A 26,188-nucleotide genomic window follows, 5' to 3' on the forward strand; every position below is an offset into this window, starting at 1 on the left:
ACACTATGACACGTCTTTGTGTGTGTGTGTGTGTGTGTGTGTGTGTGTGTGTGAGAGAGAAACAGGAAAGGACACTTTTAACTCGTCTTAAATAAAATAACATGACTGCCTCACTCTGTCCTGGTTCAAGGCTGAGTGCCACTGATGCAACAACTTGTGTTCTAGAGGGCAGATTGTGCATCTCATATTCAACTTATTGTCAGCAACAGCATGCTGATGTTTTGGAGGACAAGGTTGTGCTTCCAAACATGATCAACATCACTCCTCCTAAGGGTAGAGTGGGCTACATGGAAACTACATGGACACCTATAGCTCTTTGATATCTGTGAGGGGAGGTTATAGACCATTGGCCTGTGTGTCAGATATAAGTCATGTTAGCGTTTAGCTTCTCCATGCTAATCCATCAACACTGGGTCAGGTGAGATGGGACTGATAAGACCCACCACCACCACCACCACTGTGACAAATGTGACACTCCGCTGAGCACAGAGGCAATCCCTCAAAGGTGGGGGACATAGCAAGCAAACAAATAAACACACACACACACAATATATTACAAACAAGCATATGCAGTGTATCAGGGGAGGGTGGTGGAGGTAGAAATCAGAGGAAAGATTCACATGTGTTTGACACCATTCTTCATTGCATTCCAATGAGCCTGTCCTCCGAGTTCTACCTCCACCAGCCTCCACTGGTGTACTCTACTCTCAGGAGGGGGGGGGGGGGGGGGATGATGATGCACAGTATAATGCTGCATACAGCAGGCGTTGGAGGAACATAAATATTCATAATGTATTCCAATCATGTACACTCTTGAATCTGGCAGCAAGAAAAGCAAGACGACAAAAATAAAACCCCTGTTTGTTCAAGTTCAGATACAGTCCTTTATTCTGTATTGCAGTGCAATCAACAGACAAACAGGCATATCCCAGTGGAGTTTACAGTTGATATCTATATCAATACAGTCATAAATAATGGGAGAAAACGTCTACGCCTTAGCTAGTGTGTGTTCTTTATATGGTTCATGCTCTGAACCAGCAGCTGCCCTTATGATAGGGATCAAAGTGATAGCTTTCGTGTTCATTCTCTGGCAAGCGGCAACGCAACACAGCAAATAGTCTATAACGTGTGACACTGAAGTGAATAAATTACGTGAGGAAAAAAACAAAAAAACAACTCAAAACAATTCCTATGGACACGAATGACACAGAATTGGTAAACGAGCAGCGTTGACAGCACCGTCCCTCCTGTCTTGCTGAGGAGCATTGTGTCGTCCACTGCTGTTTGTCTAAGGCTGCCAAGCTGGAGTAGCTGCTGACCTGAAAGAAGAGGAACTGGGAGGTTCACCTTTTCCCTTTGGAACAATAATGAGCAATCTCATCACTGATTGGCTCTGTGAGCCAGGACGGACAACAGAAGACCCCCTGACCATTACATAGTCAGTTAAACATGGAAACACAAACACTTGTGTCCGTACGTACGTACATACATACATACGTATACACACACACACACACACTATAGATTAAGAGCTAAATGTGCAAATGTTCAGATTCATACACGCATTCAAGTTCTACAATGTGTGAGTATAAGACTGTAGAACATGTGTGTACGTGTCTGGGTGTGTTAGCATGAACAGTATGTGTGTGTACCAGAGCATATGTGCATGCATGTGAAGTGGTCAACAGTAGAGCGGAAGCCTCCCTAGATTTCCCTGAAGAGTGAGTGGGTGTGTGTGTGTGTGTGTATATATATATATGTGTGTATATGTGTGTGAGTGTAAGTGTGAGTGATTGTCCAGGGCATTGTTTGATAAAGGTGAAGGGAGGCACACAGCTGCCCTGAAGGTACTAATCAATAAGTGCATCTAAAACAGGGCTTACAGACCATCCATCTCCCCCCTCTGGGCCTGAGTGGACAGCTTCTGCACACACACACACTCCATTCATACAGGTCCCACAGCAGGAGGGAACGTCACCCCTCCACACCTCCCTCCGTCCGTCCGTCGCCCTCTTACCCCCTCTCTCAATCCCCTGTGGTCTTCTTCCCCCACCCACGAAGAAAATGCAATCAAGCCCAGAGGAGGTCTTGTGGAGGTCAGCCTCCAAGGTCAAGCCAATCCTTCTCTCTGCTCTTCAAGGGAGCCCCTGGGAGAGGGAATCTGAGTGATCCTGTGGGGAGGATGGTGTAGCCCCCCCCCCCTCCCTCAGTTCTCCACATTGCCCCTGAGCGTGGTGGGCCTCTGTAGGCTGTGGTGCAGGCGGTGGTGGTGGGCTGGCCTGCGTGTGGGGGCAGGTGGGCAGAGCTGAGGGGCTGACAGGGCAGAGCCTGGGGCCAGGGCCTGAAGGTGGTGCTGGTGGTGAGTTCTGGGGCCCTGGGCCCTGCTGCAGCTCAGAGAGCGCCTGTCCTCAGGCCCTGGCCCCCCCAGGCCTCCCTGGCCCCCTGGGGCCTCCAACTGGGCCTCACACAGCTCCAGCAGGGAGGACACCTGCTCCCTCAGAGCCAGGCTCTTGAACCTGCGCTGGGCCAGGTAGAAGAAGGCCTCCACAAACGCTTGCAGACCCATCCCTGAGAAAAGAGGGCAGAGAGAGGGGAGGAGAGGGATGGGCAGATGAGAGAAGAGCGATTAGCGCCTCATAATTCCAGATGAAAGAATACATCACAGCCGACACTAATGAGAAACCTAGCAAAAAACATGATGCTCCCTCTACCAAACGTTAGTTCATTGCTGTGTGTATTCTTCTGTGTATTGGTGAGTATTGCACCAAGCGCCCCCCCCCCCCCCCCGAATGAATCTGACTGACAGACTCATAAATTATCCCATCTGAACACACACCAGCACCGCCAAGGGGGAAGTCTAGACCTGGCAGCAGCAGAGTTCGGAATATAAGGAGCTACAGTAGTCTGGAAAGAAACTTCTACTTTGATAAGTTGAGAGTTTTTAAGCGTACTGAATCTTGTCGTGTGGTGAAATGGCAGCGTCCCTGGGAGTGCGCTGTGACAACATCCCCTTTTAGTTCAAACAAACACTCGGCTGCTGTTCCCCCCAGTAATCACACTACAGGGTGCTACTCTTTGTTTGAGGTTGGTTGAAGGTATTCTATTTGATGCATGGTTCTTTTCACTCTCACTGTTTGAACCTCAACACTGCTGAAGCTTAGGTGTAGCGAACTAAGTAAACGCCCATCTTATGTGACTAAGCCCTCGGGAGGCAAACGCAAAAAGAAGAGGTGAATTTGCCATTTTGGTGAACTTTCTCAACTTCTCAAAGCCGGTCTCGGTCTCTCGGTCTCTCTCTCTCTCTGCTCTGAATACCACTAACAATACCACAAACACTAAACTCCCCGACAACAAAGGGCCAATCAGGTGTCTGATTGGAGAGGACTGAGACGTTAAACCCTCCAGCTTGTGAGTGTATGATTGGATGTGCTTCTCTCCAGACCCGACAGCGGAGGGCTCTGACACACAACCATAATAAGTGTCGAGAACCATCCATAAGGGAGTGTGTTCTGAGTGTGTGCCTGTCGGAGTGTGTGCCTGTCGGAGTGTGTGCCTGTTGGAGTGTGTTCTGAGTGTGTGCCTGTCGGAGTGTGTTCTGAGTGTGTGCCTGTCGGAGTGTGTTCTGAGTGTGTGCCTGTCGGAGTGTGTTCCGTCAAGGCGAGCGTCACTAGAGTGAGTGGGTGTACTGAGTGCGTTCAGTTAGGAGAAGTATTAAGATCAGAGCAAGTATTTTGAGCAGACACACACACGAGAGAGACGCAGTCGACAGCTGCTTGAACAGTCTGTTTAAAATGCAAATGTGTGTGTGTGTGTGTGTCTGTACTTTTGATAGGCAGAATTGGCAGAAGTGATTATGCTATTCAGTGTGATTAACAATGACAGGACGTTCATTGGGACAGAAAATTTACATAATGAACGAATGAATGGACAAATTAATCAATCAATGACTGCGTGCTGATTAATTAATTAATCAATGAACGGCTTCTGCCTACCGAGCAGTTCCCTAACTTGCGTGACTTGTTTTGGCTCGGCTGTTGGTCACACGCTTCCTAAAACTGTGCATTGGTTCTCAATAAAAACACAAGGATGAGGAAGAGGTGGTCGAAAAACCAGGAGAAAGTGGAAAATATGGATACTGATGACAGGGAGGGAGAAATAGATAGTTATTTTCCTTCAAAGCCAAACAGTGAGAGAGAGAGAGAGAGAGAGAGAGAGAGACTTTCTTCTGGGGTGATAAGGGGCTTTTAGCATTCCACTAAAGCCTAGAGTCAGCATTTCTCGCTTTCCAAAACACAAAACTTTATTATTAATAAATACTTGCCTTATCCCTTACCCCCCCCTCCCACCCACAAACTTCCCCACCCCTCCCCCCTCCCCCTGCCCAATCATCAGAGACTGAGAGAGAGAGATAGGCTCTGTTTTCCTATTGCCCTGTAGGGGTAATGACCAAATTCGTTTGGCTAGTATCAAATTCAGCTCACGGCCCCCCCCTCCCCTCACTCCCTCCATCCCAGTTGTGCCCAGCGCAGTGAGAGAAACTCTGGAGCTGCACTCAATCAACCGTACCAAGCACCAGACCCCCCCCCCCCCTCACCTGCCCCCACCCCTACCCCCAACGCATATTTCAGGTGCAGGTATTGAATTATTCATTGTGGATACTCTTCCAAATGTTGTCACTCTGCGATGCGAGCTCATTTCAATTATATGAGAGGAGCGTGAGGGGGCTAGTCAGCCAACAGTGAAAGCCAGAGAGACATAGCTTAAAGCACACTGCACACCAACTCTAAAGGTCTCTTAGTTCCTTGTCTTTTACGGATGCATACTGCTCTTCATTAGGGGTGTGTGTGTGTGTGTGTGTGTGTGTGTGTGTGCGTGCGTGCGTGTGCGTGACAGAGAGAAGAGGGTGAATCCATATTGGCCATGTTCAAACATTTGGGGTGTATTGTGATTGGTGAGCTGTGTGTGTGTGTGTGTATGTGAGGTGACTGGTGATTGGTGGGTAGTGTGTGTGAGGTGACTAACGGTGCCGATTGGTGGGCTGCGTGTGTGTGAAGGGGCCACGGTTGGTCAGGTGGAGGAGGGTTACCTGCTTCTCTGGAGTCTGGCAACATGCCAGCCCAGCGGCGTGTGATGTCAATGTAGAGGATGTCCACCGATGCCATGGAGAAATTACTGTTGCTCAGCTTACAGTTCCTACAGACACACACACACACACACACAACGTCAGCTCACTATCTATGTTTAGTGTGTGTGTGTGTGTGTGTGTGTGTGTGGATGATGACCTGATGAAGGTGCGGAAGCCGGTGGGGCCCAGGCGCATGTTCCCTTTGACCCCCAGGAAGCGCAGGAAGAGGGCAGCGATGCGCTCCACCGTGCGCAGGTAGTTGAACTGCTTGGTGTACTTGGGGAACACTTGCTTCAGACAAAGAGAGGGCAGGACTCCGCCCTCCTCCCCCGCCCTCTCAGGTGACCCCGCCTCCACCAGGATCTCTTCCTGCTGCTGATGCTCAGACACGCCCCCTGTGTGGGACCTGTCGTCAGGGAAACAGGAGAGAGGGGTACTGTAGGGTTACTGTGACTGCAACCACAGGGGAAATATTGACTCAGTTCAAATAATGAGACAGGATAGTGTGTGTGTGTGTGTGTGTGTGTGTGTGTGTGTGCGCGCACGTAGTACATATCAATCAAGACAGAGATGTGGATAGAGGTCAGACCTGGTGATCTATGACCAGGGGTAGCAGGTCCTGTGGGTATTCATTCAGGTGAGACAGTGATGTAACAGTGGTGCTGTGAGAGTGTGTGTGTGTGTGTGTGTGTGTCCAGCAGGACTGAGTAATGGACCATAAGGACAGGCTAATGAGGACTCTACATCAGCAGATCTACAGCTGAGGAGAGGAGAGGAGAGAGGAGAGAGGAGAGAGGAGAGGAGAGAGGAGAGGAGAGAGGAGAGAGGAGAGGAGAGGAGAGGAGAGGAGAGGGCCTACTGACATATAGATGTAAGGTTTCACTGACTGGGCTCTACAGGTCTACAGCTCTGCTGGGCAGGAAGGGGAGGGACAGATGAATAATGTATCAGGGACATAGTTATAGAAAGATAAAGGGAATAATAACACACATTTACATTACACTTCCATTCATGGCATTTAGCAGACGCTTTTATCCAAAGCGACTTACAACAAATACATTTGTTTAAGTAAGTGAATCATCTATCCATCAGTCATTATAAGATAAAGTAATCAATGCTCAGACCAGGGGCCGTAGGCAGTCACAATGCTAGAAGAAGGAGGGTTTTTTTCTTCACACACACTTTGTCAGCAGCAACAACACGCTGGGACCATATACTGAAAAATGTATGCACTCACTGCAATGTAAGTCACTTTGGATAAAAGCGTCAACTAAATGGCATATATTATATTATTATTATTATATTATTAACACACATGCATCCATTCATCATTGATGTCCACTATGCATCCATTCATCATTGATTTCCTAAAAGGAAAGATATTCAGATGTATTCTGTAGCCTCATGAAGAAAACAAACACTTCATGCTTGGCTTCTCAGAAAGACAAAACAACACTTTAGTTGAGTTACAATGATGGAGGTCAACATGACATAATAATCAGACAGTTGGGCTGAAGACTCTGTCCCCTGATAGGCTGGGATGTGAAGACCTGGGCAGACAGAGTTGTGGTTTCTGTGTTGTGTTAGTAGCTAGTGTTTAGGCCGTGTTCAGCAGCATGAAGCAGTCTCTTAATGGTCTGCTCTGTGTCTGCACTGGAGCAGATAAGACACTAATCTCCACCCTTTACCGTAGCCTACCTGAATGAATGAATTGAATGAATGAATAAACTGAAATGGAATTCAATTCAATGCCAATAAAAAAAAAAAACTGTTTTAAAGTGACAAATAGGCCTAAGATTTAATAACAATAGATAAAAAAAGAGTGGAAATTCAATTGAGCTCCAGAAATCTATATCCTATGCACTTTGGCAAGAATTGTGATAACATGAAACACACCGTGTGTGTGTGTGTGTGTGTGTGTGTCATAATTGAAAAGATCTCCTCTCTCTGTTTTTGGTAGCCAGATGGCTGGACCGGTCTTAGCAGACCCAGGGGGGTAAAGAGAGAAGGAGAGAGGGGAGCAAAATAACATTCCTACGGTTTAAGGAGAAACAAAAGCAATTATTTCTGAATTATGTTAATGAGGTGCAAGCTGCATGCCTGGCTTTCAATTAGTCCTGGGGGCAGGGGAGGCAGAGGGGGCGAGAGGAGAGGGGGCAAAAGTGCATCCTTCCTGCTGGTGATGGTTTAATTTTCTCAGAGACTCAGGGTCTCAGTGCTGGTCTCCAACCATTGGCTTCATTATGTAGGCTTTGCATGTACACACACGCACGGCACGCAGCGCACGCTCAGGGCACACAGAGCACACATGGGGGGGCGCGCACACACACACACACACACACTGTGGAATTGCATACTTCCTATTTCAATGACAAGTAACACTACATCTTAGCACTACCTAACATTCCACCTTAGAAGGCTATACTGTAGCTTGACTACCTATAATCCTTTTGCAACTGTGCCACAATCTGCCGAAGTAGGTTTCTGTGTAATGAACAAAAGGGAGATGTAAATATAAAACGAAAAGTCAATCTAAAAACCCACTCCCACTCAATTGAAAAAGGGTAAACTTCTTTTTTCTTTTTTTTTTGCAAACAAGCCACTTCTTCCTGAGAGGTGCCATTTGAGCTGGCGAAGCAATTTCTAACCCCCCTCCCGTCATATTACCTCGGCTTCATCTCCGCAGGATATTGAATCCAACAAATCGCCACATTTATATAAAAAAAAGAAAAAAGAAATGCCCATTGTTCAAAACAAAAAAAAAAAGAGAATTGCTGTTTCTCTTTTTAGTTGAAGTGAAATGATTACCCACCCGCAGTGCAGTGTGAAGCACAATGGGAACACAACTTCTGCCAGGGGCACTAGAACTTTACTGACTCTGAAGGACCGGAGGTAGGAGGCAAGGGGGGTTCAATAGAGTTGTTGCTAGAGGGGCTGGCTGGCCGAACAGAAAGGGTTCCTGAGTGCGCACGCACAACAGGGCCAGGGCCTTGTTGGAACCATAGAAATAGAAGGAGTAGAACAGACAAGCCCATTCTAAAATCAACATTCCATGGGGTAAATGCTGCTCTGACGTCTCCCGATTTAAGTTGAGATTTAAAAACGGTGAAAACATATATACAATCTGGATTGTATAACTCTATGGTGCCGCCTCTCTTTGCGTGTGTTCTACACAATGATAACCACGGCAATTATGTATTACAATTCCATGTCGGCCATCTTTTGGCGTACTAGCCAAATTGCCATGGTCTGAGGAACCAGGTGTTAGACATACACTCACTGAACACTTTATTAGGAACACTATACCAATACTGGGTAGGGCCCTCCCTAAGGGGAGATTCTGGTCCATGATGACATGATTGCATCACGCAATTCCTTTCAGGTGCACTTTCAAGCCGTGAATCTCCCCTTCTACCACATCCCATGAAGGGATGCACATGGTCAGCAACAATACTCAAATAGGCTGTGGGATTCAAGTGATGATTGATTGGTATTAACGGGCCCAAAGTGTGCCAAGAAAACATTCCCTACACCATTACACCACCTCCACCGTGAGAAGGTGTACAGATGTTCCTAATCAAGTGCTCAGTGAGTGTATATTCCCTAGATGGCTGACAGGGACGGTGTTTATCGACACACGTGGTCATTGGACCATGTCCATTCTACTTGTTCCCTTTCTGTGGCTGTAACCGCTCACACACAAACAGGTCAGGTTGCATCCGTCTCTCTTTGGGCACTTATTTATATGGGGATAGCAGCCAAGGACACACTGTATACACACATGGACAAACACACTTCCAAAAAGCACTGCTATTACTGTACACACAGCGTGTTCAGGTGTTGCAGTGAACATAATTTGACCTTACACATCTGACACTGTTTACCCCTCTCTCTCTCTCGCACACGCAGAAACACACACACACACACGCAGAAACACATACACACACGCAGAAACACACACACACACACACACACACACAAAAGCGGGCCCTCTGGATATGAATGGCTCACATATGGGAGTCAGTCAGATAGCGCTCCAGAGGAACTTCAGTGGCGTTCAGCAGAGCGGTGGCAGATTGGAGAATGATTAGGGTGAGAGGCTCTCTGCTTAGGAGAACAGATAGCACTTGACATTTATGACAGAGAGAGCGAGAGAGAGAGACCAGCAGCATCCCTCTGCTCCACACAGACAGACAAACATCATTATTCATCTCCTGCCTGACTGCTTCAAGACAGGCCTTTAGGGAACGACATTGAATTTGACCTTTTCCAACTCTCACCCACTGGTGTACCGCAGAATCCCCCCGCAAGGTTGAATCCTAAGCCCCCTCCCCACACACACACACCCGACAACAAAAACATTGATTGGAACCACTTTTCAGATTTCCGTGCGTAGCCTACCTAGAATCAAGCAGAAAACCCATTAAAATAACTGATTATTTTCTAACCGATTCAACTTTTGAAGTTGGCAGAGCCGAGACGCTAAAGGACGACGGGGAAAACCAACTGCCACTCACTCACTGTTTACAGTTAACCTTGACTGGTGTGCACCCAGAGAGTTAGCCAGCCAGTGTGTGTGTGTGTGTGTGTCATTCCGCTCATCACCACTTCAACATGGTCTCTTTTTCTCTCTATTTATTTATTTCTCTGACCAGTCAAGTTGGTGGTTTACTCCCCCAGGAATGTGTGGTAAGTCAAGAGACAAGTACTGTAAAAACAGCAAAACATCTTGTGTCGCTCTGAGGTTTTGAATGCAGCAGCAGCAGCAGACGTGAGAAGCAGAGGTAGAGAGACGTACCTCCTGTTAGACAGGCCAAGAAATCAACATGACCCACTCGCCCTCTAAAAAGCTCTCCCACAAATCATTTATCCACTCAACAACCCACCACAGCCACAACACAATTGTTTGGCCTTTATTTTCTAGGGCTCAACAAGGCAACTCGATTTGACACGGGCAGAAAGGCTGTGAATAAATATCCTGGTATTGCTGCTGGAGTTGAAGTGACCTTCTGTTCCATCATCCCTATTTGCCCTATCTTTCTCTCTTTTCATGTTCTCTGGTAGCCTAGCCTCTGGGCTACCTTAAGGATAGCATTTAAATGTGGATCATTCATGGGAGAAATAAAAAAATGTGAATTGCCCAAAAAAAAAGACTGATTTTATTGCCCAAAAAAAAAGTCTGATTTTATTTCTAACAGCTGGAGGGTAGATTGACCTAGGAAGCCTGTGATCAGGCAGAGGGGCAAGAGGATGGGAGGGGGAGGTGTGAGGGAGGGATCGAAAAAGAAAAGGATATGAGGTGAAGGAAAAGAGAGAGAAAGAGAGAGAGAGAAGCAAGGGAGAGTAAAAGAGGTAGAGAGGGTGGCAGGGGATGGAGAGAGAAGATAAGAGAGAAAAAGGAGTGAGTGTGAAAAAGGCATGGCGGACCTGAGTGGAAGTGGAAGAGAGAGAGAGATGTCTGACTGCTGGCAGGAGTGACCGCTAAGACCTCCCCAAGCCGAGCTTACAGCAAATCAATGCCTGAGAAACAACCTCACTCCCATCTGTCCACAAGCACCACACCCACTCCATCTCTCCCTCCCTTGCTCTTTCACTCTCCTCCATCTCTTTCTCTCCACCTCACTGACCTTGCTGTGACCTTAGCAGGCCGGACAGAGACACATTCTCACTACTAGTAGGGCGCATGTCCGCACTAGGCATTTCAAAGACACTGCTAGGCAACCAAAGCAGCGATAAACAAAAACAAATGTAACTCAACTCAAATCTATACACCGCTTGCTATACTTTTGGAACAAGTTCAGAAGTTCAGAAATTCCCCCCATCCCCCCCCCCCGCCCCCTCAAGCAACCAGAACGAACACTGAGAAGTGAGGCATTGATCGTCAATAAATCTCTCATCAGCTCTCATTATCCCTAGACGTGCTCTTCAGAGTGCTCTGTTGGTTTTACAGTTGTCTCTGAAGCACCTCCATCACTGAGGGGGGGGGGGGGGGGGGGGGATTGAGAAAAGATGAAATGAGGTCTTGGAGAATGAGTGCCCATTCAAATTTGATGAGAAACTTTTCTTGCTGCTGCTGCAACCCACTGAAGGCAGCTGAGCAGGAGCCGGGAGGAGTGATGACGCAGCCCCCTGGAGGAGTCAGTGGCGTAATCTAGGGTTTGGTTTGATAACAGACTTGAGGCTTTCTACAATGTGTCCGCTTGCCAGTCAGCTTCCCTGAGCAGAATGCGTTAGAATGCGTTACCCATGTCCTGTGGCCAACTCAGGGGCGCGCGCGCGCACACACACACACACACACACACAGTATCTCTGACTGTCACAAGGCAGTTTCCCTTTCTCCATGAATAAGTAAGCAGAGTGAATGGCTTTGAGAGAGCACAGATAAATCATTAATGAAATCAATCAGCCCATTAATGTCACAAGGACACCACAGCCACTGGAAGAGAACGGTGCCAAGCCACAGAAAACACTAAAGATATCGGAGACAACGATGGGAACATCTGTTCAATAGCCAGGACGCTTCGATGGGAGGGAAGTGCCAAGCCTGGAGAGAAGGACGAGAGGAAGAGAGGAATAAGAGAGGATGATGAATGGGGGGGGAGAGAGAGAGAGAGAGAGAGAGAGAGAGAGAGAGAGAGAGAGAGAGAGAGAGAGAGAGAGAGAGGAGGAGATGCAGTGTTCTTCGCTAAGCTCTCCCACCCTGTGACTGTCTCTGCATAGTGTTGTGTGTCCTTCAGGTCTATACAGCAGGCCTACTTCAGTCGGAATGTTGAATAAAAGGACTTTAAAAGTTAACCGCCACCCACATACTCAAAACCTGGCTCTGGAAGGCACAGTAGTAGGAGGGTTTCAGCGAGGAACCAAGGACATGTGGAGCATAAGGACATGAGGAAACAGAGGAGTTCTATTCAACAGAATGAGAAGAATTCAAAAATAGAGATGGCAACAGTTTGGTCTTAAGCAGTATAACCACAGTTAACCTGGCCAGGTGTACATATATATATGAGAGAGAGAGAGAGAGATATAGATATATATACACAGACACACACACACACACACACACACGAGTTCATCTAATTTTATAAACCTGTCCCTCACCACCATATCCTCACACGTGTCCTGGATATGTGTGGGGGCATATCCAGCATATGTTTCTTTCCACACACACACACGACACACACCGCAGCTCAGGTGAGAACGCTGCATGTCTGAGTGTGTCAGTGACGCGTTCACACCATACCATTCTCTCACTCAGTCTCCCTCTCTCACTCCTCACACCCCTTCATCATCTCCCCCAGTCTCTCTCTTGTTATAAAGGTACCTCTCCATCTTCGCCCTTCTCTCCATCCCCTCCCTCTCATTATCCAATCTCTCCTTCTGTCTCTCTCGCTTAGTCTCTCTCCCTCTCAATCTCTCTCCTTTTTTTTTTTTTTTTTTATGTCACTTCGTTCCTCTCCCTCACTCCTCCGTCTCAGGGAACATCATGTCCATATGGGACTCAGAGCTGTCTACATTTCAGCAGCCCCATGACTGTGTCCTACCTTCTCCACGGTCTGCAACAGCTGTCTGCTACTCAAACGCAGGTACATTTAAATGTACCATCTGCTCTGGTTCCCCCAGAATGCTATAGGAACTCTCGGTTTGCCCAGTAAAAAAATAAAAAAAATAAAGTAATATATTCTTATACAGTACAATAACTAAGAACTGCTTCCTTCCTCATGTTGCTTCTCATTATTGAGTTATTCCTGCATTATTATAGCGAGAAACACATCAAGACAAAACTGCAGAGTTGGTATTGCTTTGCTTCTGCCATTAGGAGGTGTTCAGAGGCAGCAGCAGCTACAGCACCGACAGGATATCTGGCAATACAACCACCTCCAGGGTCGGCTTCACACACACGCATGACCTCACACATCACTCCCTCTGACATGCATTAGTGTTTTCATTTATTCCCCTGATAATCAGGAATCAAAAATGTTTCCAGAAAGCTGCAGTCAATCTTCATGCTTCATTTAGTTTCATTTTGCAGATCATTACTGAAAATCAAACAGCATTTGGCTGCTGTGGATGGAAGGAGGGAAGGGAGGGGGGAGGGAGGGAGAGAGGGGAGGGGAGGGGAGGGAAGGGGAGGGGGAGAGTAGTGTGGGTAGCTTGTCAGCGCAGCTAGTTTAGTGCTCATCAGATGAAGCCATCATTGAGTTTTTGGCTCCTGTTTCTAGAGCTGCATCTCGTCTACCTTAATGACGGGTTTTATTAAATAGGCATGGCGTTGACAAACATAGCACGCGGATACACACACACACACATATATATAAAAGAAGAGGACGTGATTAATGTGTGCTCATTTTGCCACTGTATCGCTGCACCCAGCACTGTGCTAATGCTAAGTGAATAAGCATTAGCGGTAGCTGCGTATAATTAGCCGTTTTTCCCCTACAGTCATGGGACTCAGTCACACTCTGTCTGCAGAGCTGATACCAAATTTGCCCGCAATCACCGTCTGACAAACACTAAACTTGAATTTCCCTTCTGACGGTAAGCAGGGGGAGCGTGTGTGTGTGTGTGTGTGTGTGTGTGTGAGTGAGAGTCTGTTTGTGCCGACAACAAACCTGATTTGTTGTGTCATTTTCAACCAGTGATGTATTGCTGCACACTGAAAAGCTAAATCATACAACATCCAGGACTTGAACACTGTCCCAAACAATTGGGTGTTTGTAAATAACTCAATACACACCGGTTATTTCATTTCCTCTTCAGTAAGTGTGAGGAACAGGTGGGCTAAAGCAGACATTCTGTCAATGCCAATGCTGTAGCCAGTGAATGCCTGAATACCCTGGAAGGCCACACCACAGCTGAGTCTACTGCTGTTCTGATAGCAGAGACTCTACTTAGACCAGCCTTGCCGCTCAGCCAATGCCACACTGCCAAAGACAAGAATCCACAAACTGCTCTATGGTGGAGTGGCAGAGACAGGCAGAATACACCAACGCTGCACTTCCAGGAGACTTTCCTTCACCTTCTACAACAGCTACAATACCACTGACTGTACGACTCGCTCTGCCAAAACAGGGTGTACTGGACATGGGTGTCGACGTACACATCAGAGAGAGTGCCAAACGTGCAGAGGAGGATGATTTAGGATTATAGATATTATACAGGATGATATCAATATGCTCCTGGTCATGAATATGATAATAGCAAAAAGGGCATTATCCCCCAGAAGTTATTCTTCTCACACTCAGAGGACGACTGATAATAGAATATACTAGAATTACTGAGAGAGAGAGAGAGAGAGAGAGAGAGCTGCTCTGACTTATCATAGCCAAGAAGGAGAGTGGGAAAGAGAGAAGAATAGAGAAGAGAGGGGATAGGGCAAGATGGTGAGCAGAGGGAGAGATACAGATGAGTACACACAGAAAGGAGAGAGAGAGATGATTATACACAGAAAGGAGAGAGAGATCCAGATGATTACACAGAAAGGAGAGAGAGAGAGAGATGATTCCACACAGAAAGGAGAGAGAGATCCAGATGATTACACAGAAAGGAGAGAGAGAGAGAGATGATTATACACAGAAAGGAGAGAGAGATCCAGATGATTACACAGAAAGGAGAGAGAGAGAGAGATGATTCCACACAGAAAGGAGAGAGAGATCCAGATGATTACACAGAAAGGAGAGAGAGAGAGAGATGATTCCACACAGAAAGGAGAGAGAGATCCAGATGATTACACAGAAAGGAGAGAGAGAGATGATTATACACAGAAAGGAGAGAGAGATCCAGATGATTACACAGAAAGGAGAGAGAGAGATGATTATACACAGAAAGGAGAGAGAGATCCAGATGATTACACAGAAAGGAGAGAGAGAGAGATGATTCCACACAGAAAGGAGAGAGAGAGAGATGATTCCACACAGAAAGGAGAGAGAGAGAGAGAGAGAGATGATTCCACACAGAAAGGAGAGAGAGCGATGGCAACAGTAAGAGGTTGGTGGTCACCCCACAGGCCGACGAGTCTGAGCCGCCACACACGGTACAGTCAAGTGTGAAATTCCATCACGGCTCGGCTGGAATTTAATTTTTCCGTTTAACAGGCTTATGGAGAGCTGCTCAGTGGTGCGTTTCAAAAGCTGTGCTGGGCAGAGGCAGAGATGGCGATGGCCAGCCCCTATCAGCAATCCCCGGCCCAGCCCGGTCCCATGTCTGACTCACTGTCTGACAGCACCACCACGAACAGAGGGTAGACACTCTCTCTGCATACACACCAAGGCAAGATGGAGGGAGGGAGGGAGAGCAAGAAAGAGACTGAAGGTGAGAGGAGTGTGTCACCCAATCATTACGTGCTCCACTGGTCATAACAATAGGACATTTTGTGTGTGTGTGTGTGTGTGTGTGTGTGTGTGTGTGTGTGTGTGTGTGTGTGATGATTTAAACTCACGTTGGTGATTTCCTCTGGGCAGGGTCCATGAGACGTAGTGTGTCTCTGATGACGCCTACTTTCACCTCCTCGTCTACTGGGCTGGGGACATACTCAAACACCCCAGGGGCCACCTGAAACACACACACACACACAACCAATTACTAGCCCATTCATCTAGACGACCAAGCATGATGATGATGATGTGGATGAAGGTTCCACTCACCTCTTGCTCATGTTCTATTCTCATACTGGGGTTAGCGTTGACCTCCAGTAACACTGGCTTCAGGTTCTTCATCAGGAGGATGTCAAAGCCCAAGATCTGACAGACACACACACACACACATATTGAATCACATCTATTTCCTGCGGAGTCATGGTCACTGGTGCAACACACACACACACACACACACACCTGAAAGCAGCTGGGCCCAGGTTTCCCGGGTGGTATATCAGCCTGGTAGAAGACCCTGAGCTCTGGCACCAGAGCGATGACCGTCTTGATGACCAGAGAGATGATGTCCGACCACACCTTCTTGATGTCCACCCCTTTGTTGGCCAGGCGGTAGAGCACGCTGGAGAAGGTGCGCTTGCTGCCCGAGCTCAGGCTGTCTGAGTGGACAAAGTTGCCACTCTGCACGTTGAGGGAGTAGTTGGTGAGGTGCATGAACACATGGCTCAGGTTCTTCTGGCTGGGCTCCTGGTGGGGCAGGAGGAGGGAGGACAAACATTGTTCATCACCAACACAGTCATGTGCTTCTATGCCTAAAACATATACATCCAAGACCCAGGAAAGCACCATCGACATTTCTGTTCTGCTGTACATTCCACAATTTGTCGAAGGTGACCGATTAAATCAAATATTGATTTGGGTGAGAGTCCCTAAGCATGAAACCATTTAAGTGATTTCTTTAAATGTTTCCTGTCTACTCTTCCTCTTCCGGTGATTCCCCCGTGCCTTAGTACCTGGTAGGGCTCTGTGCAGAAGCGTGACAGCCCCTCTTTAGCGATGTAGATCTCCAGAGGCTCCAGGGACTTGACCAACACGTAGAGGCGGATGTCAAACTTGAGCTTGTCGATGAGCAGGGGCTTGTGGATGTACTCCTGGACCACCGCCTGCTTGCCCGACGAGCCCGCCACGACTCGCAGGTCACTGGGGTCTCGGATGAGGTAGATGCCGTCCCCTTGGGACCCCCCGTCTGGCTTGACGATGAAGGTGGGCTTCAGGGTCGAGTCGCTTTCCTTGACCATGCGGATCTGACACAGACAGAGACAGGGCAGAGAGGGGTTAACAAGGAACGAGGACTCACTGATGATATATCCAACCCTTGGGGGGGAAATGTGGCAATGTTAAAGAAACACGTGACAAAGAAAGCAAACGTACATAGTGAATTTCATAGCATCTAGTCAGTGTATTGTACATTTTACCTGTATATCCTGTATGTTTGGAACTAGAGGTAATAACCTAACAACGATAGTGTGAGACCCCACTGCTTTCCTGTGACTGAGGGGCTCCTCGACAATCAAGGCTGATTTGTTACACTGCTCGCTTGCTTTGTCTTACATCACCACTTATTAATCACGTAACATTTCACTGATTTAAAGCTCCTCTTGTTTCACTTAAAAAAAGACCAGGATCCTTGTAATTGAAAATGATTTAATTCAGTCTTGGAACATACCAAAAGACCATGAGAGCAGTTACCAAAAAAACAGAAGAAAAAAAAGAAAGAAAAAAAAAAAGAAAGAAAGAAGTAGAAGAAAGTCTCAGCCAGTACTTGATTGATTCAACCAGTGTTAACTTGTGACTCATGGCCAGGTTGTATGCCAGTGTGGGTCAGGGCTGGTCACCTCAGTCAGAGACGAAGACGGGTATTAGGTAACAGAGGTTGAACTCTGTCAGCCAACACAGTGGAAATCCTCTGCATCATTGCCTCGTGAGCGGAGGACATTATTCTGCCCCTCTGCATTCCAGTACCTCATACCAGCATTGTATTCACTTTATGGAAAATGGACATCAGTGTCTCTTCACTGCCCCCTAGAGCAATATCAATGAACCACACCATCCCTACATTTCTCAAGGTGTAGGCTAACATCTAAGGCACTTTCAGTTTATGATTATCAAAGGATATCCGACACTTGCCACTAGCACATTCCTTATCCGAGCCGACCTTGATTTAAGCCATTTCGATAACTACCATGAAAACGTGGAGCTCTCTGCTTTGATAGGATCCTATGACACAAACCCACCCCTGGTTAATCCCCCTACCCCTGTGTCTGTGGCTGTGGATGGGTTTTGGGTAGCCTCTGCGAGAGGGATTATAGTGCCCCCTTCTGTCTGAATACAGTGTCTTTCATTTCCACTTGTTAAAGCGTGCTGCTCCTGGTATGTACACTGTTAGTCTTCTTCCCCAGCCATATGTCTGACAAGGCTAATCAGGACACTGCCACAAGGACTCAGGGTTCGAATAGCTGATTAATACACTGTCTGTCTATTCCAACTTGAGGAAATCCATCTCTCCTCCCTGTCTTCATTGATCCATTTACAAAGCGGCTTCAATCAGCACTTCCAACTTCGATCCACTTCCTAATGAAGTCCTCACACAACCTCCTGCCAGCAACCTTTTTGGTCAGCAGCATCTGCCTGGCCATCGTCCCTACAGGGGACATGACCCATGTTTATCAGGCTTTATACAGTTATAGAGCATTAAATATCTGCCTGGCACACAAGATTAGGGGGCTATCTAAAGACACATGACCTCTAAAAGTCATCACAATCTCTGAAGGTCAAACACCATAACCACAGATTGACCTAAAACCTTAGGCTCTAGCAGTGGTCCTAAAAATAGCCACGCCTGCCAGCAATGAGGGGTCAGTCAAAGGCCGGATGAGTGGGGGGGAAATGGGGGAGGGGGAGGGGGAGGGGGAGTGGCGACACACAGCTGGTATCCTCTGGTATGATCACAGTGACCAGGCGCGTCACGGCCTGTTGGAGCACATGTCATTCACTATTAGCAGCTGCTCTGGCCCTTAAACTGCTTACACCCGCCCACCCTGCGCACAGAACAGCTCTCTTGTCGCTGCCAATTACACCAGCCGCTTGACCACTGCTACACCACACCGCACAGAGACGTGCTGCGCTGCGGGGGGGTGTGTGTATGTGTATGTGTGTGTGTAAGCAAAATACATAAAGGGAGCAGACATACACTTTGAGGATTTCCCATGTGATAATCAGTCCAGTCATGTTCTATTATGAAATGGGCCTACTTACATATCGAAGAACATTGTTGCCCTGGGGTAACACTATACGTTGTGACAAAAAGGCAGGACTGCGTGTGCGTGTGTGTGTGTGTGTGTGTGTTTGTGCGTGTATACCTACAGTGAGTGCCATTTACAATGAACAATAGATGGGGTAGCGGTGAATCTACCAACTGAGACAGAGACAGGTAGCTGAGAATAGTACAACCTTCGCATGCATACTGATGGCTGTTTATACTATATGCCAGGAATGTCTTTATTTTCTGAATTAAATACATTTTTGTAGAAGAAATGAATCTGAATCAATGAAACTCACATATTTAAACATGCCGTGCATGTAAAAGGAAAATCCCCCAAAACAAAAACAATAAGAAAATTTAAACAAATAAAATAAAAAACAAACATCACAAAACAAAAGAATAGTAAAACCTCATTGGCCTAAAGGCCCCTCATTGTGCCTAAAGGCCCCTTTCTTGGGAGGTCTCCAGAGAAAACAGCAGCCAGCGAGGGCTCATACGGTTTGACAACACTGAGTCAGGGCCAACGCTCCACTAGTGAGGAAAGATGCTTGCAATGTAGGGAGAAAGTAGGGCTTTGAAGTGCAGCTCACAAACAGGGGTGGGGAGATAGAAAGTGAAGGATGGGGTGAAAGAAATGTTTGGTATTCAGGGGCTGAGAGACCAAACAAGAGTCATGCACTGTATTTAAAGGAGCAGGGCTTCAGTCTATTGGAAATCTGCCACCTCTGCGAAATTTAGTTTGATGTTCCAAACAGCAACATCCTCCCTAATGATAATATAGGGACCCCTATTATTATAACCCCTCTAAAATTGACTTTCTTGCCGTGTCGGTCGTTAGCTGATGTGTTTCTGCATGCACACACAATTCAAAGAGGCAGCCTCCAGAGACAGAAAGGTGAAAATCGGTGAGTCTACTCCCCTAGAACACCCCTGGACACTGCATTTTAGTGCTTTTCAGGACCAAAACAGCATTTTCGTAAGCATTTCAAGGGATCTCATGACCTGATCACTCCCAATTAAACATCATTAAGTCATTAGAAAGCTTGAATGTTCCATACTGCACCTTTAAGGGCTATATTCAGAATGATGGAGCCAACATCCCTTACTCAGTGTCCATGTCCTGTACTGAGGGCTGAGTGACCTTATGCGTGGGCCTGTAAGTGACCAAACGATGTCGTTCTGAGTGCTGTAGTGACCAAGCAGGTAGGTCCTAGTTCAGTATACTACAGACATGTAAGCTACCTGGGCAGAGAACTGCTGGAACTCCTCTGGAAGGATCCAAGAGCGGGGGTAGAAGTTGTACTCCTCTGGGAAGAGCTCCTGCATGGTCCTCACGGCCCGACTCAGGTTGATCTTCCTCAACATCTCTATCATACCTGTACAGCGCACACACACACACAGTTTGGAGTTTTAACACACCTTTATTGTACATGACACAAGTGAATGGTACATGCATGTGACGGCACACCTTGCCTTCTCAGAAAACAGACATATCTGAAACACAAAAAAAGAAAGAAACGGAAACATAAACAAAACACAAATTAGTGCAAAACAGCCACCTCTCAAAAATCCTCTCAATCCAACACTATTAGGAATAGAAAAATTGGCCAGGGCCACACTCTTCCGTCAGAAAACAGACAAAAACGTAAACATGTGAAGACACTATCTGATTTTATAGATGGAAGTTGGGGCGTAAACAAACAGATGCATGACCACTTCCTTGTTTTCTTATTGGCTGAATGGACGATACCGTAATTTTCACCTGCACTTCTAATACTAGTTCTAGGAGATCTGAGGACTAATGTGGAGGTGATAGTTGGTCAATATAGGACTTGAGAGGAGTAATCCCACCACGAGTCCCTATCTGACCTCATGAGAGCCAGGGTCAGAGGAGAGCTGGGATGTTCCAGTACAGGAGGAGTGGGGCGATGGGTTCAAAGGAGCGGGATCCATAGCTGAAGCCTAATACACCTAATACAATAATCTTCACTGGCCTGCCTGGCTACTGGCTATCTCTATAGCATGACCAGGCATTAGCACATCTGACACCAACCCAACAGGCTGCATATACATAAACCAGTGACCAGACCTGACTGGCCATGTACAACACAGTGTTGCATTTCTCCTTAGATAAAAGCCTCTGAAGCAACAGGGATGCGAATACTGAAACAGTTCACAGGAATCAAACGAGTCATGCTGTTTGGTCCGCAGGTCTGCTTGCTGACCTGCAGGCATTGTGTGACTTGTCGCAAATGTATTTCCCATCGCCAGACCAGACTATAATAAGAGTTTGCGTACCTGGAAACTTGTTGACCTGGCCTGAGACAATGTTCTCATTGTCATGAAAGGACACACCATGCCAGTATATGTCGCAGGCTGTCCGTCGCCCCACAGGAAACTGCAGAGAGAGAGAGAGAGAGAAATGTATGAGGAAAGGGTAATATGATAAATAAAGGGTTAGGGTTGTGGTAGCATTGAGTGAAACGTTTTCTCATGCTAACTAAATGCATGCTTAAACATGGATAGGACAGCTTTGTTTGGGTGGTGAAGCCTCTTTAACTGCAACATAGTGACAACCAGTTCAAGGGCCTTGCGCAATATGGTCTAGCCATTTCTGCGGTCTTTGAAAACTGTGACAACTGTAATTCTGATAAATAAATTGTGATAACTGACAACTGTCCTTGCTACAAATCTACAAAGTAACAAAAAGGCCATTGGAGGGTGGCCCCTTCCAGTGACCCCAGAGGCCGGAGCTAATCCCCCCCAGTGGGTTGTGGGAGAGAGAGTTCCCTAGTGTAAGGAACCTGTAAAGACATGATATTCTGACAGGATTACAACACCCCCTGCTGAGTCCTGGAACCACACTCCTGCTCTGTCCATGATCCACTTCCCCCTCACACGCTATATCCAACCTTACATAACACACACACACACCTGCCCTGCCCCCACACTGACCAGGACACCAGAAACACGCCCACCACAGTACATGAGAGCTGGAGAGATGTAAGACCATCCCGTGAGTGAGTATGAGAGAGAAAGCCAGCATGGCAGCCAAGGCCTGCTATAAATACTCTCCCATAGATTTTAATGTATAACCCCCTAATCTCATCAGGGAACTGGGTCAAATTAATTTGGGCAGTATCTAGGGGAAGAGGGACGGGAATAGCCCCATCATGTGTGATTGGAGAGGGGCATTCCAGCTATTAAGTAATCTTCAGTGCTCCACTCACACACACTTTCTTTTTTTTGCCTGATGGAGTGAATAATAAAGCATTGTTGTCATAGCCGTATTTCTGCAGAAGGATGAGGTCATCTCTCTTCCAAAGAGGTTGGCATGAATTAGCAGAGACTTGGCACCCAGGTCATTCCTCCTGATCCCAATTCACGAGGTTGACTAGGCATGCCACTAGGCTAACTGTTTTATAACAATATCGGTCACTCAACCCCACTGAATGTCTGTCAAGTGTCCCTGTCCTATTCTTTCACATTAGACAACACTTAGGGTTTGACAAAAACCATGGCCATACATGCCAACTGCCCACTCTGTCTGACTGGCAAAAGATAGTAGCATAGGTGTTAATCTAACCTCTGCCACCATGTGTATAATGATTAACCTACATACGGTATCTTTTTAAACCTTAATTGGTAGGTGGAAGCAAGGTAATCTGTCCGATCCAAATTAAAAGCACTCAATCACCCCCCATTTACATTACAATTATGGCATTTAGCAGACGCCTTTATCCAAAGCAACTTAGAACAAATACATTTGTTTAAGTAAGTGAATCATCTATCCATCAGTCATCATAAGATAAAGTAATCAATGCTCAGACCAGGGGCCATAGGCAGTGACAATGCTTTTTTAAAATTTTTATTAACAGGAAAGAAACTTGTATAGGGGGTGTAGTGGGGGTGAAGAGGTCTTTAGGAGGGACCGTTAAGATGTAACCCCCCCCCCACCTCCATCCTTGGAGGAGAATATAAACCTATTGGATTATCAAGAGATTACACCCTAACCATTTGCCACTGTTGAGGAAAGGCCATATGCTGAAAGTCAGCTGGCAGGTGCTGCTCAAGCTCGAAAACTGCTGTGCCATCAAACTGCCCATTAGCACACAATCCTGTGAGTTAGTAGTTATTAGGCTATTACCCAGGGCTAACCTAGTCCACCCTGGGGATGCCAATAAATAGTGATGATTTGATATCTGGACTTTGATATTAGGAATCCTTTTATAAATAGTCTTTGATGAAATGTGAAACCTCAGTGAGGGAGTTGCCTGAGGAAATTCTCTAGGCTAACAGAGCGTAAACTGTGTCCTCTGCAGCACGGTGTGGATCAATAACAGGACAGTGTAGTAAAGGGAACGACAAGGTAGAGGGGTCACTTTCTCTCAGCAACAAATACATTTGGGTTTAGCAGCCATCATTTGGTTTGCTGAGCTGCAGTTCTTGTGTGGTCAAAGAATGATCGTTCTCCCCAAGTGCATCTTGTCTAGGGCCAGGCCCGCCAGGCTACATCTTTTCCATATTAATTGTGGCAAAAGAACAGAAAGGTTTTCCACAATGTCAAACATGTGAAAACAATGTTAAACTTCATGGGCTAGTTACCGGGACACAGCTTAAGCCTAAACTAGACTAAATGTGCATCTTCAATGGACATTTCTATTGATCTAAATGTTATTTAGTGTAGACCTAGGCTTAATCTGTGTCCCAGAAACTCCCCTATAACCAGCCATCACTACATGACAGAGTTGACAATAAGTGCCTCCTTCATGCAATCCTTTAACGAGGAGGGGGAATAATAGGCTACCGCAATGGATTATAAAGGGGAATGCTAATCCGAGTTTGTGTAACTGACTTGAGATGGTAAAACTCACTCCTCAAGTTCAAATACCCCCACCTGTAGCTGGTTTACATCAGGTATTTGAGGAGACGGTCACGTGTGTTGGCAAGTCAGAGGGCGCAAGTCCTAGACTCGGTTGGAGCAACTCGAATTGCGGGGCTACTTTTTGCAACAACTTGGCGTCCGTTTAATTTGCATGGTTACATCTTAAAAGATCCATCTGAGATTAACTCCTCACAACTTCTAATTCAAACACGCTGGAGTCAAAGTGTCATCGACAACATTCTAAGGAAATGATTACCATTCCCCTTACACATCTGTGTCACTGTGCCTTAATAGGCCTACAGTTCCAGAGCTGACACTAGCTCAGTTGGCCTTCTCTTACATCTCAGCACCACTGAAAGAACTGACATGGGATCAGTTACGCCCTTGGCTATGTTGAAGGTGTAGCTGTTACAAAGGGTAAAGTATAGGGCCTCAGGCTACACGTTTGGAAACCAGATCTGATGGACTTAAAGGGCTTACATTTCAACACATGGTCATTAGAAGTAAAGAGTCTTTACCTGTACAGTCCAATCGCTTTACCCTCCAGCACTCGTACAATGAACGAGCCCCTTCATAATGGGTGGTGGCAGGTATTATTGCACCACATTCAACACCTTTAGGACCGAACAGATGGCGTACGCCTTGCGAAGTGAAGGGAACCATATCAATTAGCCATCTCATAAATGTATTAAGGCCAGGGCTTTCCATTTAGAACAACTTTCAGCCACAGGCGGATGTAACTGTATCGACGGTGAGTCGACAGTTTCGAGTGACAGGGTTAAAAGTGACTGTGTCCTCCTCATAAATATTATGTGACCACTGTCCATCAGCTTCTTAACCTGTACTAGCCTACAACCTTACTTCATGAAGACTTGTTAAATATGTAGGACATTAGCAATAAAGCTGTTGAAGTAATTCATTGTAGAAACATGGATGAGGTGCATTAATACTTGGTTCAGCTCAAGGATGAACAACTGCAGTCATCAAGTGGTGGTGATAACTGAATAACCTGCCCTGATACCGTGTTGGAACAACATGGGATTCTGTCTGAATTCTGTCCAATTATACAGCAAGGTCTAAAACCAGCAGCACTGACTGAGGCTGTAGACTCCTGATAAAGATGACACATTATACACACAGTACATGTATACATACACATATACATGAAATACACAGTATATATGAAAACAGTCAATAGACATGGACATACCTCTTTCCATTTTAGCTGCTTGATGCTGAGCTTCAACGCCTCCAATGAGGTTTTGGCTTTGGAGGTATCCACGGTGATGGGCTTCCTCTTCTTTGCAAGTTTGTTGCCATCCTCTTTGTTGTGCGGGCCTTTGGTGTCTTTGGGTTGGTGGTTGGGCGCAACGTTCCCGTTGGTTTCAGTCTTCCCCTGCAGAATCTTGCCAGTCCCTTTGATTTGAAGCATCTGCTCAGTATCAATTTTATTGTTTTTCCCCGCATTGACAGCCGCTGTCGACCCATGCAACGCGGGGTCAGAGTCCAGTTTGGTGCATGCGTTTTTGTGATCTTTTCCCAGTTTGCTCCGACTTTTACTTCGACTCCGGCCAGTAACTGAGGTTTTGGATGCATCCCCTTTGCATGCGGTGAGAGGCGGGATTGGTGACACAGATGATGCCGGGGATGCCACTGGTAGCTGCTCCTCAATATCGGCCTCCACCTTCTCGACACCCTCACCAGATGATTTCATTTGCTCGAGCTCAACCCTCACTTTTACATAATGATCACTCATCATACGAATCAATATCACTGGGAAGGGCTCGGCAATCACACACAACCCGAGCAGAGGACAGCTGCTCACACTGACACACAGAATGTTGCATTGCTAGCAAACCATCTCGCTAGACGTTGTGTAACCACTTTACATAGAAGACCAGACATAACACAGACATTACATCATCGTAAACTAACAGCTACTGACAATGTCAGTATTCACAACCAGATGCGTTCGCTAGTTTAAACGTTTCTTTGGTGAAGATGCACCACGGACACAGCCCTTTAAACATGTCGAGTGAGCAAGCAAGCTAGCTAGCTACACGTTACTCAGACTTTCTTTCAACGATATCGTGACAGATGCCAAATAACTTCACGCTATATGGCTGTGTAAAGCACCCATCTCTAGGTTATAGCTAAACATGGCACATGTGTATCTCTCAATATTATGCTACAAGTCAAAACACTTGGATTCATCCCATCATAAAACTGACTAGATAACGGTAGCTAGCTACATTTCATTTGCAAGCTGGGTCCCAATCACGGCAGCTGATTTGTAATTTTGGCTGACTAGCTAGCTAACTTCGCCGACTGACATTGCTGGTTAGCTAAATGAAATGACTTTTGTTTCATCCACGAAGTGAAACTTTGTTTTGCAATGAACAGAGCTACGCGGTTACCTTCTACTTCTACTAGAAAAGCGGCCGACAGCATCGGAGAACACTGTCATACAGCAGCTGTGACACCGCCTG

General features: G+C 46.5%; 1 protein-coding gene across 1 annotated transcript; it reads right to left on the reverse strand.

The window, feature by feature from the left end:
- Positions 1-889: 889 nt before the first annotated feature.
- ttll11 (tubulin tyrosine ligase-like family, member 11) lies at positions 890-26,188 on the reverse strand. Its single transcript, XM_083670881.1, has 10 exons — positions 24,910-26,188; positions 21,113-21,212; positions 20,057-20,190; positions 16,506-16,796; positions 15,955-16,239; positions 15,766-15,861; positions 15,561-15,673; positions 5,283-5,531; positions 5,087-5,193; positions 890-2,568 (listed from the first exon to the last, which is right to left on the reverse strand). Exons 1-10 carry the CDS (start codon positions 25,456-25,458, stop codon positions 2,207-2,209), a joined length of 2,286 nt encoding a protein of 761 aa, XP_083527007.1. The 5' UTR covers positions 25,459-26,188; the 3' UTR covers positions 890-2,206.

Source organism: Argentina silus (assembly GCF_951799395.1).
Source record: "Argentina silus genome assembly, chromosome: 5".
NCBI lineage: Eukaryota > Metazoa > Chordata > Actinopteri > Argentiniformes > Argentinidae > Argentina > Argentina silus.

Bases quoted from the DNA above. Each gene is read 5' to 3' on its own strand.
- ttll11 (XM_083670881.1), bottom strand. From the start codon at position 25,458: ATGATGAGTGATCATTATGTAAAAGTGAGGGTTGAGCTCGAGCAAATG. The intron at 5,532-15,560 runs GTGAGTTTAAAT...CCCTGACGACAG, and splicing joins GCCCAGAGGAAATCACCAAC to GTCCCACACAGGGGGCGTGT. The intron at 5,194-5,282 runs GTCATCATCCAC...GTGTGTCTGTAG, and splicing joins GGCTTCCGCACCTTCATCAG to GAACTGTAAGCTGAGCAACA.